The sequence below is a fragment of the Triplophysa dalaica genome, chromosome 1, assembly GCF_015846415.1.
Source record: "Triplophysa dalaica isolate WHDGS20190420 chromosome 1, ASM1584641v1, whole genome shotgun sequence".
NCBI classification, from domain to species: Eukaryota; Metazoa; Chordata; class Actinopteri; order Cypriniformes; family Nemacheilidae; genus Triplophysa; species Triplophysa dalaica.
Window position 1 is genome coordinate 22,490,384 of NC_079542.1, and position 19,268 is coordinate 22,509,651.

General features: G+C 36.9%; 1 protein-coding gene across 11 annotated transcripts in view; it reads right to left on the reverse strand.

Annotated features, from left to right (window-relative positions):
* plekha7b (pleckstrin homology domain containing, family A member 7b) overlaps window positions 1-19,268 on the reverse strand; it is a 106,956-nt gene that overhangs the window by 43,140 nt on the left and 44,548 nt on the right. For 10 of the 11 annotated variants that reach the window (XM_056734068.1, XM_056733509.1, XM_056733909.1 and 7 more), the window contains one exon: window positions 9,275-9,358. In XM_056734068.1, the coding sequence (XP_056590046.1) occupies window positions 9,275-9,358 (84 nt within the window). Of the gene's footprint in view, window positions 1-9,274; window positions 9,359-16,736; window positions 17,050-19,268 lie in introns of those variants that run through there. The other variant, XM_056733829.1, reaches the window with a different exon arrangement.

Genomic DNA, 19,268 nt, shown 5'->3' on the forward strand with positions numbered 1-19,268 from the left:
GAATGACCGCACAGAGGACAGAATGTACACCGTAAAAACAGTTTTGTCAGGAACTGTGGAATATGTGCTTTAAAATGTGCTTTACGTCTACAGTAAATGAACCAGTTTTATTAAAGTGTTGATTGTTACTGAATCAATGCAAGTCATTTTTAGGGGATTAAATCAAATAGCAATAAATTCTGCGTGTAACCTACAGGTAGTGTAATGAAACAAACTGTCAAGAGTGTTGCTGCTCAGCTGCAGGTAACACATACAGTAAAACCTTCACTCAACTCAAACCACTGTCAAGCTTAGAAACAGTTGGAAAGGCATTTAGCAACAGTGAAACCAAGAGAGCTGCACGGCTTTATCAAATGTCTGAGTCCATAAACACATTTTTTAATCTGCTTCAAAGAAATGACAAGGCACTTCGGACTGGTACCCACATATTGATTAAGTTTTCATTTGTTGGATACACAACTCTTATAATGTGCAAAAAAAAAAATGTATTGCAGAAACCATGTATATTCTTAGTTCATACTGTACAAACCATAAAGAAATGATTGAGGCAGATGGCACACCCATGAAGCGCCCACAGTGCAATGAATGACAGTCTCACAGTATTTTGTACACAAAACCGGCAAAAGTTGTCAAAAATAATGGTGTGCTTACGCAAAAGTTCAGTAATAATGCCTGAAAACAACTAAAAGCCATGTTGGTGCCATCAAATCTGTTTGAAAAGTATAGTTCTGTGAAAAAGTAGAGAGTAAAACTATTTTTTTACCTTATAACTTGTTTGTGCTAATAATTGCTAATTGTAAAACAAACACCTTTTGCTTTTTAAAAGCATTTTTTCTCTTTTGTATTCTGCTCCCTAATAGGAATGGGCATTTAAAGCAAAAATAATATTCGAAGATCGATGAGAACATTCGAAAATTATTCGAAATTCGCATCCCTCCCCCACGTGGACGCATTTGCAGTATTACACACACATAAACGGAGAGAGAGAGAGAGAGAGAGAGAGAGAGAGAACATTTACGCTTTAAATCCGTCTGACGGCGCACTGCTTTATTTATTGTGGAATAGGCAATCTTACATCAAGCTAAAATAACGCGCTGAAACATTAATATATTAACAACCGAATGACGGCACTTAACAGTACGTCGATGAGCATCAACCGCTCATAATGCTACGACATTTCCTTGTAAAATATGAGCATGCACATTTATACCAACTAAAAAACAGTGTGATTGATCAGGAATATATATTAAAGCCATAAAGATTTTAGAGCAGACTTAACACGCGTTAAAACATATTAACCGAATGACGGCATTTATTAACAGTTCGGAGTGATTTCATGAATTAATAGCTCAAAAGGCTTCAGTTTCTATTGTCATGAAAAAGTTTCTCCAGTCTGGCAGTGATGGTTTTTCTAGACGAACAGTAAACACGGGCTGTACAAACTCCATAAGATTTTTAAAGCCCTCTCCTCCCACAAAGCCAATCGGAAGCATATCCTTAGCGATCATCTTGCCGTTATTTGCTCCGCCCGTCTGGCATCCAAATGGTCGGACCATAAAACTAGCAACTGATTGCTGACCTGTGGATGGACCTGCTGGGTGCTTCGCCCTCAAATGATTGTGCATCGTAGTAGCTGATCCACGATAAGCCAGCTTTGCATTGCAGAGTTTGCACTGCACTTTATTCTCATTAATTTTATTAAAGGACCCCCACACAGAACACATTTTTGACATATTCTCAATTTACTATTTGCGTTATGCCGCGCGGGTCTACAGTGTGCGTAACTTCGTTACCAATTCTTGTGGCAAAATGTTTTCCTCTACTGTCTCTTGACTGACAGCATTTAGGATTTAGGTCCGTCGTTATTGGCAGCGCCACCCTTTGGTTACATGAACGCGTTACGCGTGAAAATACGGCGATTTTTTTAAGATCGCACACACTATTCGAAATTCTATAATTAAATAAACTAATCGAATACTCGAAATTTGTGACTCATCCCTACTCCCTATACAGCTGGAATCAACAATCCTCTATCAACAATCTCTGATTAAGATGTCTAAAACAGCATCACAATTAAAAAAAAAAAACATTTTAAAGTCTCTTTAAATATACTGTATGAGGGAGTTGAAACTGAACATACTGACATACTGTAACCAATTATTCAGAGTGATATCTGCCGATGAAGATTAAATCCATATTTCATAACTTTTTGAATGTTATTAATTCATAAAAATGACAACTTATATTGAACATTTCTAAATCTTTTCTTATTCATACAATTTTCCTGTCCTCTTTTGATTGACAGAATATCAGCCCTGATCATTCGCTGTTTTAAACCAAAGTCGATTGTGTGAATAACTGCTTTTTTCGACCAATACCGATATATCCGATATATCGGTGCATCTCTAATTTATTTCATCAACTTCATATGATACATCACAGAAATCTGATCTGTATATACATTTTCTTATTTTTTTACAGTTTTCAACATGTTCCAGCTTCCAGATTACTACGGTATATATGTCTGCGTAGCACACTTGATAAACCCACGTCGCTTTTACTCTTATATAATCCCTAATAAATTTAATCTCTTATCAGCATGCTTTCCAGCCAATCCAGTTATAATATAAACCCAGTATACATAGAACATAATAAGAACATAATAAAAACTTCCAGCATGTAAAAAAAAAATTATCACATCACAACAGCTTGTATCTGTAGCTTTTGAGAGACGTTATAATGAATGTGTTCAAATAAGAATGCTTATTGCAGAAAACATCTGTACCATTACGGAAAAAAACATGACACAACTGAACAAGGTCAATAACAGCTACAAAAAAAAACATTTTGATTATGCTGCTAAAACTCACCAAAGCAAGCAGATTTCCCAGCCTCTTGTCAGGCTGACTCCACAGTTTTCATGCTGCTACATCAGAGTTTACAGTAAAGCACAAACCAGCCCAATGACTGACCCACACTCTATATTGTACCTCCAAACTCTGAAGCTTTAAACATATTTTTTGCCTGAGGAATGTGGGGTGTTTTTTGCAGTGCAGAGGAGTCGGGAGGTGTCAGTGGCCGGCACACAACATAAAACCTGCAGAAAACTACAGGGGTAATGCCATGGGAGGAACACTTTCTCATCTCATTTTTACCCTCCAAACTGGCTCTTGTCCAACACGTTTGAAGCTTGTTTTCACCCTGGGACTTACATTTGTTTTATCTAGCCTTTCACATTATTTACCTGCACTGTCTTTTAAACGGATAGGCTCAGAGGACATATATTTTATGATGGAGAGAGGAGACAGGTCCCGGTTGAGGGTCAGCTACAAGTCTGCCTCAGAAAAATGGCCAAACTCTGTTCCCAAAGGCACAGAGCTCCACAATGGTGGAGCGTCAGACCCACTAACCTGGTTTTAAAATAATACAAAGCAGTATACAACTTTCTCCATTAAATGTGTTGTACCAGCTCTTTGTATATTGGCCTATATAATATAAATATTACACGATATATAATGTGCTTATTATAAGTAACTTGGATCTTTGGAACACTCAGTTTTGGTTAATCACACCATCCAGCTGTCTCATATTTCTCAATATAAAAGCAGTGTGTAATATTTTGGAAGATCAGAAAGAAGAGCAAAGTAATATACACAACTTTGTGTCCAGAGGTGTATAAAGACCTTACATAATGAGTATAATGATTTTATTACCTTAGAATGAGCTATTTCTGTCTACATGCACCACAGGTCCGCTTGCATGGAATTCGCAATGTTATTTCTACGGTAGCCCTAATCAAACAAACTTTTTGTAAATACATTATCTCCTTCGGCAAAGAGGCGAAAACGTGACAACATCTGGGACAAACCTGGGCTGGCTTGTTTTTTTTTTCCAACTTCCTCTGTCACACTTAACGGTGACGGCGAGTCCTCGTAACCTTTGGCGGGGAGAGTAACAGTGGTGAGTGCCGTTGACCGGCCGGTCGTTCTCCATGCTGCAAACTGTCGGTTCTTTTTTTTAATAATTGGGAGTAATTTACAGCAGGATGTTTTCACAAAAAAAGCCATTCAGTGTGATATAAGACCACTCTGCTCTATGTTATGGTCCACTAGGGTTTATTTGGTGATAACAACCAGCTGACTATACATTATCCCCTATGAACATGATGTGTGTCATATTGCCTTCAATGGTATTTCTAATTATAAAATATTGGTGCAAGCGTTTTTTTCTGCCTGTCTTTCTGTCTGCCCATAATAGCTGAATGCATGTATAATATATCTAATTTATTTACACATGAATAAATTTCAGCATGTATTTTACAGTACAATAACTTATAAAACTTAATGTTGTATTAACGAAAATGGTATAATATTACTGACTTTACTACAGTGTTGCCAACAAGTGTTGTGTGTGAGTTAGCCTTCCAGCAGAATGAATGATTCAGAAAGAAAGCCAGTGAGTTTTTAAGGTGGACACTGCACCATGCCACAGTGTTGTTTAGACGATCTCATTATTCCAGTGCATTGTGGTCAGATAAGTCATTCAGATCAATAGTACTGCACTACCAAGGGAATGCAACACTTGTATCACTGCACACAATTCTTCTGACATTACAACTAATGGGATCATCAGCACATAGTTAAGCTCCTCCCTCTGAAGAGGTGGTAGTATGCAGCAGTTTTGGGGACATTGAGATGGACTGGAACATATGTGGGTGTGTCAATGTCAGCAGACTACAGTATGTTAAATCCTCTTTCTCCAAAAATCAGGATCTGGAACCTGCTTACTGGAAATCCACACCCTGGCTTCCATGGCAACCTGTAGCAACATTCTGTTTGACGAATGAATGATGCTGATACTGCTGACATCATGACATTCCACAAAACTCTTCCACAGATCAGCACTTACAGTATCACATCTGTTAGGGTGAGGTTAGTTTTCCATTAAACTACGCTAAAGGAAAAAGCAGAGCTGATGGAGCTGATAGAGAGAGAGGCTGTATATGTGGCCGGACATGTGCTTTAAATAGCTTCGAACATCCTGTAGTGGCGAGTATTCCATTTATGTTCCATAACTTCTTTATTGCTCTCCTCTACAAACCACAGGCATTCTTCAGGCATCACAGGCCATTACAAGACTCATTGCATTATCAACACAGCTGCAAGTGACAAACTTCCTCTTCTGTCTTTATCCCACACATTTAGCCTTTGAGATCCAGATCTGTAGGCCACTCAAACGAGACGTTCATAAGCCGGTAAGCCAATAACTAGATCCCCGCTGAAACGCAATGACATGTTTGGCCTCTCCCAAAGGTGGTTAATCTAAGCCTGAATTTGGCACAGAGCCTCCACACACTGTGCCCCTAATGAGAAGCATCAATCAACACTGCCAGCGACATTTACTCGCCTGTCATCTGCATGAGAAATGATCTTGACGGCCATGCGCAATATTCCTATGTGAGCTCAACATTCTAAATCAATGAATCCACCTCTATGTGGAACACATTAGGTCTGTTCCAAATCCATTCCAATTTATAAGGTCCCATGATCTTAAAAGGCAGCTCTCTATGGAGGCAGTAGGAAGCTCCCTTAACGAAACCAAAATATATTGTAATATACTGCAAAACGTAATGCAATATATTACATAATATATTTCCATATATTGGAAGTTGGTGCTAATATTTTTCAATATACAGCAATATTTGCATTGACAATATATGGCTATATATTGAACATATAAATATATTTAGAAACGAAGACAAAAAAATGTATCTAATAATCATCACATTTGAACTTTTATTGAGTATATATTGCACATAGATGCTCCCATATAAATGTGATTGTATATTCGCTTCTGACTGCTAAAGGAGAGGATTTTTTTTGAATGTAGGTGTTATTGCATTTCTTTTTGCTGAATATTAATAAAGGGGGAGATCTTTTAGTGTTTAATGTTGTATTACTTTGAAATGTAGAAGAGTTTCTAGTATGTGTAACTTTGTGGGGTTACCGTCGTGTTGAAGAATAGAGCCTGTGGTTAGTATACAGTAACCATTGGTCAAACATCATTAAGTTTATATATTACTTAATTTAAATTAGAAAAAAAATAGATGTGCGCTTATCAGTGCCGTGATTGTCTGTTCACTAAGTGCTTGAGTGTGAGCAGCTATGCTTATGTTTTTGTAAACTACCTATGTTTTAAAATATGAAACATGTACACTCACCTAAAGGATTATAAGGAACACCATACTAATACTGTGTTTGACGCCCTTTCGCCTTCAGAACTGCCTTAATTCTACGTGGCATTGATTCAACAAGGTGCTGAAAGCATTCTTTAGAAACGTTGGCCCATATTGATAGGATAGCATCTTGCAGTACAGTGAACTCATTGTCATGTTCAAGAAACCAATTTGAAATGATTCGAGCTTTGTGACATGGTGCATTATCCTGCTGGAAGTAGCCCTCAGAGGATGGGTACATGGTGGTCATAAAGGGATGTACATGTCATTTAAACAATGCCCAATTGGTGCCAAAGGGGCCTAAAGTGAGCCAAGAAAAAATCCCCCACACCATTACACCTCCACCATAATTGCATTAATGAGAAATTGAACAGGTGTTCCTAATAATCCTTTAGGTTAGTGTATATTGTAAACGGTACATAACCAATATATACATTTCCATATTTATGTGTGTGTGTATATGGCATGAGTAAATATATTATGGTCAATATATTTTTACACATCAAGTACCATCTCATCACATACACATCAATATATTATAAAGTATGTTACTGATTATAAAATGACATATTTTGACATATAAGTAAATATATTGTGATATATTTTTCAATATATGAAAAGCAGCAATTCCTTATGTATTATTCAATATATTGTAACATATTTACACAATATATTATTCTGTATATTTTCTTATATGACATTATGTCATTTAATATATTCTAATTCATATATTAGGAAATACATTTTCTTTCAGTAAGGGTCACTACTGTAGCTGTCGAGTGTAAATAGAAGCAGGTGGCTGAAATTTTTAATAGATTTCCCCTAGTTTGCTTCATCAGGCAGCAGTGCATTGATAATAAACAGTAAACCAACAACATGTTCGTTCCTTGAATATGTTAGGTAGGAAAAGAGCAAGATCAGTCTCAGCAGGGGATGTAAGTGTGAGCCCTCCTAACACTCACAGGATGGATGATGTAGAAATCCCAGCTCAGCATACTGACAAATGGTCAGACATAGAAATGAATGGAGGCAGTATTAGTATTATTACTATGGTTGATAACCATAAATCTCAATGACAAACTACAATTCTTTATAAAGGCTTCTTAAATACTATGATAGGTCCAAGAAGACAAATGATAAACATGTATACAGTATGCACTTTAAAAACAAAGTGTGTCAAACTGATCAAGTCATAATTTCCATACTCGTTCAAAACAGGTGAAAAATAATTTAACAATTTAAGTTCAAATTTTACTTAACACTTCTGATCCCTGAATAATTCCAATTAAAGTGATTAAAGAGAAATAAAAATGATGTCATTTACATGATCATTTACTCACCCTCTTATATTTCAAACCTGTATGACTTTCTTTCTTCCACAGAACACAAAAGAAGATATTCTGAAAAATTTTGTTGGACCACGTTCACTTTATTTGGTGTCCATACATCAACAAATCATTAAGGTTTGAAATTACAAGAGGAAATGATGACAGGAAATGATATGATATTTTCATATCTTGTGAGTTTGAGATTTATTCATGAATCATCTGACTGACATATTAAGAATCGGCTTATTAAATGAACTTGATACTATGAACTAGTGAGAATAGCGCAATAAAAATATATAATGTCTTTTTATTATTTCATCACTGTTTCTCCAAGATCATATTCACATTTTGTACTTTCTGTACATGATGCGACTGTAGATTCAATAGCAGCACGTCACTGTTGATGTATAACAGTGCAGAAAACACTGTCAGAGTATTTCAGTGAGGTGTTTTATCTGCATGCCTTCAAACAAGCATGGAAAGAAGCAGTCCCATTCCAACACTATTTAAAAAAGGAACTATTTCTCAAATGCCAAGCCAATTTGCAGCAGTGGGAGAGATTTCTATCTAGGTGGGATTCCAAAATAACGGATGGACCTATAGGCAAATGTAAATCAAAGCACCATTCACAGAATTTCTTATTTTGCAACACTATCCTCTCCCTAAAAGCACACATACATCGCAAGATGTCAATTTGGCATGCCATGTTTCGTTTTATCTGGAAGACGTTTATCTGGAAGAGTTGTAGCGCATCTGCATTTTGTCTAAAATGTTCCCAGTTGGATGTCAAAACTGATGTTCTAAATCATTTCAAGAAGTATTGTATGTTTGTACAAAATAGATGCTTAAAACAACTTTTACTGATGCTTCTGAGACATACATCTGCTTACTGAGCTGTGATTGGTTGGGAGTGAACACTGGCTATATTTATGCACCTGCTTTGCAGTCAAGATATGGCCCACATAACAAAACCTCACTTCAATCAACTTTAATATTGTACTTGTAAGCTAAAAAATGGCCACCTCACCATAAAATGTTCTAACAGTAATGATCATTATTATCAGCATCATTATCACTGGACATTTCCTGCAAATGTACAGATTCCAGCGCTGGCATATGATTGCAGTGGCTCATGGATCATTGATATACTTTACATCCCATTACCTTCACATCTTTTCAAGTACAATTGGAAACTCTTGAATCTATTAAAGTATGGCATAAATAAATACATATTCATGCAAGTGAAAATGACAATATTGAATATTCTTATTGCTTCGATTATAAAATCTTTTCTGATCAGTCTTTGTTACGGAATACTAACTAAATTTGTTAAGTATACAAATAACATTAGCCCTCGCTAAGAACAGGAACCCCGTGCCATGTTTCTGTCATGTGTCCCATATTTTTATTGACCTGTAATGCACTCCTTATTGTCTTCCACAATGTTAAATTCACAATTTTGAATTTGGCATATTAACAGTTCCTACGGGCCTATGGGATAGTAAAGTGTCAATCCAATCTGTACTGAGAAATCTCTGCGGACGCAAGAGATAATCAAATACTGTTTCTTTTAATACCAAGGATTTTGATATATAATTCATTATATATTATTCGCTTTGGATGGAATGAATATGTTCCCCCCTTCGGATTGCAATCTCAATTAAGATGGCAGAATCTTCCGCACTATAAACAGGAAGTACTTAACACTTACTGGTCCTGTAAAATGAAGTCAGTGTTTTCTGAGGAGATCTGTCCTGTCACAGGATGCCTGAACGTTGTCGTCCTCTGGTTGTGGCTACATGCGAAAAGAAGAAGAAACAGTAGAGAAAAGAGAGAGAGGAGAAAAAAACAAAAAGAGTAATACATTATTAATCAAGTTTAGTTTGGCGTTTCTCACCCGGACTGTGGATACCATAGCTATAAGAAGCACATTCTACAGGAACACACTAAGTTTGATGACGTTCCCAGAGGAGTGCAGTATGTGTGACACCAATGAAGCCTGACCAGGCCCCCTCATGTTATTTAACACAAAGTGTGGCGCTAAGCACAAACCACTGCAGAAACTTTATTGATTTCAATTACACGGGGTCATTCACTTTTTAACCAGGGCATTAAAACATCTTGCTGCCATGGGCTATATAATTATATAATAAGAATGGAATGGGGATTTATAAGGGTGAAGAGAAGTGTGAGATACGACAAGTAATACTCCTGCTGTCATCAACTCGTTTATTTGTTTTGTCTTCTTGCGGTGTGATTGGCTGAAATTGAGCGTGCCGAGTTGTCGTAATTGGATGACTGAAGAGGCACCCTGGTGACATAATGTGGGGAAATGTTAAACCGCAGATCACTTATCAACGTTTTCATTATGTTTAAAAAACGCTTGAAGTCCTGTCATCTCAGAGACTTTCTGTGGACTTGAAGCGTATACAGTAGTTGAGTAGCGGAGTGGAGGTGTCCCTCATGGAACAGAGCAAGTGCTTAAAACTAACCTCACTCCCTGTGATACATTGTCTACGCATGAGTAAAAAGTGATGACTGAACATGAAAATCACATGTAATTACTGGTTACTATCAAGTACAGACATGAGCAATTCCATGCAAATGTCAACCTTACCATGAAAAAAATCACATATTTACATTTACATTCATTCACTTGGCAGACGCTTTTATCCAAAGTGACTTACAAGTAGTAGAGCATATAAAGATTTTGTTAACACGCTAAACAGTACCGGTGTAGGATTAAAGCTGGAGTAAGCATAGGAGAGAATGAACACACTTTTGTTTTTTGTTTTAGACAGACAGATAGATAGACAGTTATTGGTTAGTCTAATAAATGCGGAACAGGTATGTTTTGAGCTGTTTTTGAAAGTTGTGAAGGATGCTGCAGTTCGGTTGGAGGCTGGTAATTCCTTCCACCACAGGGGAACCGAATGAGTAAAGGTTTTTGCAAGCGATTTGATGCCACGCTGTGATGGAAGCAACCAGGCGTCGCTCATTTTCAGATCGAAGATGACGGGAGGGGATGTATACCCGGAGCAGGGAGTCAAGTTAAATGGGCGAATTTGCCATTATCGTTCTGAAGGCCAGTGTCAGAGATTTAAATCAGATGCAGGCGGCTGCAGATGAGGTGTAACATGGCTTCTTTTAGGCTGATTGAAATAGACATGCAGCTGCATTCTGGATTATTTGCATTCATATTGATACTGGATCTCAGATATGTTGGATATATTTGGTGTCTTAAACACCCAAGCAAGTTCTAATTGTTAACACATTTTAATCATTTTCATAGTCATGTAAGTGAAACTTATAGAATTGCCACTTTCATTACGAAGAAATTTCACATGCATAAACTGCACACACAAAAAATGAAATACAATATTTTATGCTGTATAAAGAGCAATCCTACCTCAACTTGTTGGTTATTTTTACCGGGTTTGGGCATTTTAATTCACAGAATTCCTACATATGATGTCGTCTGTTGCCTTTAATTGTATGCATTAAGTCCCTAATATAAAGTAGAAAGCCCATGTAGACTGATATTTTTCGGAAGTCTGATGTCTTCACCATTTTTATTATGTATTTCATATGTTTGTTATAGGGATGGGCATTTAAAGCAAAATAATATTCGAAGCTCGATGAGAACTATTCGAAAATTATTCAAAATTCGCATCCCTCCCCCACATGGACGCATTTGCAGTATTACACACACATAAACGGAGAGAGAGAGAGAGAGAGAGAGAACATTTACACTTTAAATGCATGACGGCGCACTGCTTTATTTATTGTGGAATAGGCAATCTTACATCAAGCCATACATTAAAATAACGTGCTGAAACATTAATATATTAACAACCGAATGATGACACTTATTAACCTACGTCAATCAGCATCAACCTCTCATAAGGCTAGAACATTTCCTTGTAAAATATGGGCATGCACATTTATACCAACTAAAACACAATGTGATTGATCAAGAATATATAATAAAGCCATAAAGATTTTAGACCAGACTTAATACGCGTTAAAACATATTAACCGAATGACGGCATTTATTAACAGTTCGGAGCGATTTCATGAATTAATAGCTCAAAAGGCTTCAGTTTCTATTGTCATGAAAAAGTTTCTCCAGTCTGGCAGTGATGGTTTTTCTAGACAAACAGTAAACTCGTGCTGTACAAACTCCATAAGATGTTTAAAGCCCTCTCCTTCGACAAAGCCAATCGGAAGCATATCCTTAGCGATCATCTTAGTAAGTAAAGCCGTTATTTGCTCCGCCCGTCTGGCATCCAAATTGGTTGGTCTGACCATAAACTAGCAACTGATTGCTGACCTGTGGATGGACCTGCTGGGTGCTTCGCCCTCAAATGATTGTGCATCGTAGTAGCTGATCCACGATAAACCAGCTTTGCATTGCAGAGTTTGCACTGCACTTTATTCTCATAATTTTATTAAAGGACCCCAACACAGAACACATTTTTGACATAGTCTCAATTTACCGTTTGCGTTATGCCGCGCGGGTCTACAGTGTACGTAACTTTGTTAACAATTGTTGTGAGAAAATGTTTTGCTCTACTGTCTCTTGACTGACAGCCTTTAGGATTAAGGCAGCGTTATTGGCAGCGCCACCCTTTGGTTATATGAACACGGTACGCGTGAACAGACAATCGCACACACTATTAGAAATACTATAATTAAAAAACTAATTTGCCTCAAGATCCCTGTATTTTTGTATTCCATTATTGCTCTTTCACAATGATTGATTTAAAATCACAAAATCAAGTGTAAACGTACCCTTGCATGTGTATCTGAGGGTTTCAATAAACAAATACTTACTATTCTGTAGAAAAGGGGTCTTCAACTACTTACAACTACCTACAACGGGGTCAGGCTGCCCCTCAGGCTTTACAATGTATAGTAAACAGGCATCTTAAAAAAAGCAAATCAATTGATCTGTGCAAGAAACTGAACGCTTTTATTGCATATTCGGGTGAATTCCAATTGCATCCTTGTTCCCCACGCACCTAAAAGGGGGATCATTTGAAATGCAAGTTCTAGAGGGAAAATATAGCCATTCAAATCATATATAATGAATGCAGAAATAAAAACAACACCGTTTTTCCATTCTTCTGAGACAACCGTTCATGTGGTGTATCCTTCATGCAGTTACTTTCAAGGGCACAATATGTGTTTGGGAACGGGACCTATCGCGTGCTAAAAACCGATTGCCTGTGAATTACCGGTTGTAAATAACATTAAGTTTCTTGGACAGACCAATCAAAACGTTATATAAGACGGCCATATATCTTTTTGAGCTGCAGGGATTACTTTTGTGTTGAATGTAGCAGCGTTTGGACTTTCAAAGATGTGGCGTCTCAGGACATGCATTTCTTAAAGCACACCGTTATTAAAGTTGCTCCACTGATTTCAAATGTTAAGGCGGGCCAGGTAAAGATGATTGGCGGGCCACCAGTTGACTAGCCCTGCTCTAGATGGTTTCAGTGGCAGTAAGATAAAAAAGGTTATGTGGCCCAAACTTAAGTTCCGGCAGACCTCCCCAAAGAATATATAACCATTGAGTAGTTTTAATTTAACTGGATCTCTTGTCCAGTTCGGGTTCACTGGTCTCAAAAGCTGACAGTTACGGATATACAGATATACCAATGCTGTGCGAAAACTGTGAATGGTGCTAATGTGTAACCTAACGTTATGTCTCGAAACTCACAGAAAGCTCCAACTACGCAAACTGCTATCCAATCAAAGTAGTGGGCGTTTACTTACAAAGTCTTTAATGCGGTACACCAATTAAAACCGATCGTTTGTAGAACTGGTCACAAAACCAGTGTAGAAAATAGCCTATTACTTCTTAATTTCAAAATCACGTGAATGTCATAACTAGACCACATACAACAGTATAAAATAATAAACAAAGCTATTTCCTGACACCTTTAATTCAATACAACAGATACGCAACAAAATACAAAAAAAAAATATTCATATGAATTAAATATAAAATAAATTGGTAGATTATATTCACAAACCGGAATTTAACCTTTGGCCAGGTGTGTGTGTCTGATGAAACCGTCAATAGCTTGTATGAAAATTTAATTATCTGCTTGCATTCTACTAGGTACAGTAGGACATTTTCAATGATATTCTACAATATGATGGTTAAATATGTCCACACAGTAATTAAACACTTTTGTTTCACAAAAACAATACATATACTTTATGTATCCTTTAACAACATACTGAAGATATACTGCAGTAGTTGAAAGATATAGTTCAACATCCAAAAAAACAGTTTTTATGATTTTTGTTTGAGCCTCAACTGAACTGTTGTTGATGCCGCTTTCACCCTGACAATCTCAGGCATGCTCTCTTCACAGTACACTGTCAAATTTAATAGGGTGTGGAAAGCAATTCTCTGCTTCTGCCTCCGCAAAACATGTCATCAACACCCCAAGTGACACAACACTGTCAAGTTCATTCTTTTATGAACAATCATACCGAAATCTTAGTTACAAACATCCCCAAAAATTGTGTGCAGTTTTGCTGCAAAAAAAAACATGTCTCCATTAAACACCGTAACAGCCTTTTATCTCTAATTGAGTATTTAGAGCATCAGCAAACTCTGCACCATAAAAGCTTTTCAGTGCCTGCGATGACAGAACGCTTGACATAAAAGCGTGTACTACAAAAGCCTGTTTACAACATTGTTTTTTGTCTGTCTTCCCAGTACGAGTCAGGTTCTAAATAAACATGATAACACAAACTATCCTGCAATCTCATCTGTGAAATGAATCTCTGTAATGATCAATATCATCTCTACAAAATAAAACTTTTACAAAGTTCTGTTTTTATATCGTGGCAGCAAGAAAAATCATATTACCAAGAGTTTCAGAATTTGGCACTCAATGAATGACACCATTAAGACAGCATTTTGACAATAGCCAGTAGGCAATAGCCAATAGCCACCAGGTAAACCCTCAGAAACGTATAATAGCAAGGCCTTAGCAACCACCCAGAAAACCCTAGTAACCACATAGCTACACCCTAACATTTTGAAAGTGTGTAATGTTTACTTTAAATAATATACAAGTGTAGCTTGCATTTGCAGAAGTGCTCCTGTGTCTTCTGTTTCCCAGTCAGTAGAACCTATCATTATATCATTATAATTATTAAAAGCCCCTCCCCTAAAATGTTCTCCATCCCTGCAGGGCTCTCAACCCTTTTTGAGAGATGACTACAAATAATATGTTACATATGTCATCCACACCTGCTGATATGCTATCAGATTCCATTAAATTACATTTTGCCATTTATAACAGAAATTCTTCTGGCTTCATGCACCTATGGAGTCAAAGTATATTAGGTAGAAGAAACTAAAATATACTTTTAAAATCTAGATAAATTGTATAGGATGACTGTAGGAGAGTTTTAAACCACAATCAGTGTAAATAGAAAATATATTCAAAGTTCAGTACAAGTGAACTGTTACCAAAATAACAATGAAAAAGCAGACACAGCTCTCAATAATGCTTTAATTTCAGTCTCACTCGCCAACAGAAGTGTAGCGAGTACAAAAACACAGACACATTTCCTGATTTAATCTTAAAATCGTATATCTTTGTTCCAAAAGCATGGTGCGCTTTGTTGGCCTTGTGCAGATTAGGTATTTTCCAATGTCAATTAGGAATCTGCATTCTTTGCTCTTTTGTTTCCATCATATTACTTCCGAACTACTTGCTTTGGAATTCTCTGCGTTTGCATTGGTGGATAAACAGAAAGATGAACGATAGCATTGTCAGTTTTTTTACCATGACGTTGATCTAAGGGAAAGAACCCTACTACAACATTGTGAATGATTATAAGCAACAAACTCCTTGAGTGTTGCTTTGTCTTAACTTGCATTGACAAGGAAAGTACATAATGTACATGACCCACATTTTAGAAGAACAGAGCATGTAAAAGTGAGGGATCATGCTGAGCGCAGGTTTAAATTGACCAAGTGTGCAATGATCATGACATGAGTTTTTTCTGTTACTTTTTTACCTATAAAGGCCTGACACTTATTGAAATATTTCCAGTCGTTTTACACAAACTTTTTCACTTTTACTTTTTACTCACTTAACATTCGTTATGCATCTATAGACAAAGTCATCAACACCAATATTTCACACTTATGCAATAAGCTGTGTTGTGTTTTACTGCAGTCTGGCCTGTTGATATTCAGTAGGTTAAAGTTCACATGTGCTACCTCATCTGTCCACTTCCCTCTTACTATTACAACTCTTATCTGTGGGATACAGTATATGAGCAAATCCTTGTGGCCTTACATGACGTGGACACAAAGTTGTCTAAAAAGCAGCTTTAAGAGCAAAACAACACTGCTGATAACATTATTATACGTTTATAATGTTGTTAAATTTTAAATGGCAATTCAATTTATAATGCAGAGAAAATAGTTGCTGGTTTTATGACATCAAGACCCCGTTTAAGTGACTGAAGACTAGAAAAAAGTATTGAATCTTTATCTGTTGCTTATAAATGTGGAAATCTGTCTCAAAACATGGATATCTACCTAATATTACTGTGAAGCATTTGTATTTTATTGCATTAATCTGCCCATGTTTTGGTCACCTCCATGCAAACACACAAAGCCCTTAAATGGCAAATCAAGATAAAGAATCGCAAAGTGTTATCAAGTAGCCTCCAAATGAGAAAATTATGAGCAGATTTAATTCCAGTTTAACAATAAAAGCAAAATATGAATAAAAAAAGTCATAGCCTACTTCCAGAATTCACAACAGCTATAAAGAAAGAAAAGTTATCTTTTCATGGCTGTGTATTTTGTCAGCTGTACAACAGTTATATTTTTTTATGAAATTGACCTATTCTGACATTGCAGATTTTCATAGTCCAAAGCTCAGCAAGTTTGCTGTACCAAATTTCAAAGCAAAGAACAAGCTCAGGAGTAATTCCTCATGAGACGTAACAAACTAAGTCCTCTTAGCAGTTCTATGAACTTCTCCCCTAACTGCTTCAACAATAAACAGGCTATGTCTACTTCAGGAGAAACTGTGAAGAGAAACTTTTACAGTAAATTAAAGTTTTATTTGTTCAATTTATTTTGCCGCTCTGCAGAGCATTCTGACTAATAGATGTCTCACCTGCCAGAAGTAGATTTTCTATTTGCTCTCGGAGTCATTCCTCGAGTCAGGCTTGTTCTCTGAATGGTGTCTGGCTTTTAGAAGAGCTCTGATGGGAAAGTGGACATCCAGTTGAAGTGTTGAGAGATGCAACCAAAGCTCCCAATATCCACGTGTTCTCTTGGGAACAACCTGCCAGGAGTTTCACTCGCCACAAAGCATGTGACTGCCGATCAGAGATCAAACTCTTTCATGACCAGAGCAGAGCTCAGCTACACAGCTATTCAGATCTACCCGCTATTCTGCAACTTTCTCTCCCTCTGTATGTCTCTCTCTCTCTCTAACTCCCACCCTCTCCTCTCTCTTGCCAAATTACAGCCCATTAATGAGGATGTCAGTGGGCATAAACTGGAATTGGGAGGTGTTTGTTTCTCTCCCAAAATAAATATTCCCCATCTGAGCTTCATAACTCCGCCCCAACGCGGCCCTATCACTGCGTTCCCAAATTTGTTTTTATTTTTATTGTATTGCCAGACTTTCCCGGTAAAGCCTACAGCTTACAATTTTTTTGTGAGAGTTTCCTGTGTAAAATGACTGACAATCGGAGGGGAAAACCCTCAAGTATGACAGGGCCACAGCACAATAAGATTTTAACGTCTTTCTGCTCGCCTCAGTTTTACAGTATATGACAGCAAACAGGGGAATGTGTCTAGTCCTCGCTATCCAAAAGCCTGCTGTAAAACAAGGTAAAACTTCACTACACCTGAGTCACAGTCTCTTACAAGGACTGTTAGTCACATTTCAAGCTATTGGCCTGTGTGCTGTAAACACTAGAATGTTAGCTCACAGGAGATAAAACATGAGGTATGCAAACCAGGAAAGAAGGTATTATTTACACACCTCTAAAGCAAATATTGAACCTGATAGCCAAAAAAATTAGGTTTCCAATATCGAAAAGAGGGATTTAGGGCTTCATTTTAATTAATCATATGTTTTGTGAAGTTGGTTTAAAATGCACTTTTGTGAAACTACATCTCAGATTGCTTTTAATTCATATGTAGGGGACAGCAGGACCAAAGCCTGTCAGGGTAAAACACAGGGTAGATTTTCTACCAAACAGTTAACATAACAACAGTGTCTACCTGTTTATTGAAATGAGCAATAAAATGTACTATATACAGTTCATTATAATTAATAAAATGTTGCAGAATTAGATAATGAGCTACAGTAATACCTCTCCAGTTTAGTTATTGCTGCTTTTAAAATAACTTTTTTTTTATACAAACAAATAGCCATTATTTTTATAAAAAAAGAGGTTTGTCATACCTTTAGACTATGATACCAGCATAAGGTGGTGAGTGTCGATGAAAGAACCAAATTAAAATTGAAGTAGGAAAAAGGTATGAACTGGTTATCAGCAATTCATGTTTTAGCACTGAAATCCACTATCTGCAACTTCTATTTAACCATGAATTTGCCTGCTGAAATATAATTGCACACTATACTTTAATGTATGACTTTACGAACATTACACAATTATCTTTCAAGATAAAACCAAGGAAGAAAAGATCAATTCTAAATGGAAAAGCACAGTGGAAGACAGTAATAGTGTAATTTTTCAAAAAGAAAATTGTCCAATAGTAATTTATTTTCCATCCAGTTTCATTGAATGACTTTCAAGGTTTTTAATGTATCCAAAAAGCTACTTTACAACATTCTGGATAGGTCCAATTACTCACAGTAAAAGACAAGTATCTATTGAGGGACTATGAGGATGTTTATCCAATATTATAAATCAAACTTTTCTCTACATAATTTCTCAAGGCAAAAATATTATTTAAAGGACCCAGTCTTTTGCTGTTTTTGAGGCTTTGATTATGTTTTACGGGTGATTAACAATGGATGTTCATGTTTCTCACTAAAAAAATGCTTTATATTTCACATATTTTAAGTCTATTGTTCACCGCAGTCCCTCTTCTCACAAAACGACTGGATTTCTTCCGGTCTATATAAAGTCCCTCCTTTCGAAACGCTCTGATTGGTAAAGCTGACCAGGTCTGTCGTGATTGGTTCCCCGCTTAGAGTGTGTGAAGATGTCCCCACATCCCATATCAGCGAGCCTCCGCTTCTCAGGCTGTTGTGATTGGTCGGTGCCCCTCTCAGTGCACGTGTATTCAGAAACTGTTAGCAACAAACAGTAACAATGGCATCAACTTAACTTATATAGCCTTCACTTAATAGTTAAAAACATGCGGATCGATCGAAGTGTAACGGAGGTCTGCTAGTGCATGTGCAAATATCAATCTTTTTTAGAGATTTTTAATTGTTTCCTACTATGGTGAGGGAAATGATTTCGGACCGAATGGCATCAGACCGGTTATATTAATTAACACTAATAACATAAGCATTAGTTTTGCCTTTTTATATTGGAACGTGTTGGATAATAAAACAAGCTGATTGACCAGGAGGCATTTGCAAGCAGGACTTCAAAGGACGTTTCATAGAAGTGTTTAAGAGTTAGGCTATGCGCACAAACACAATATCAGTTTATTA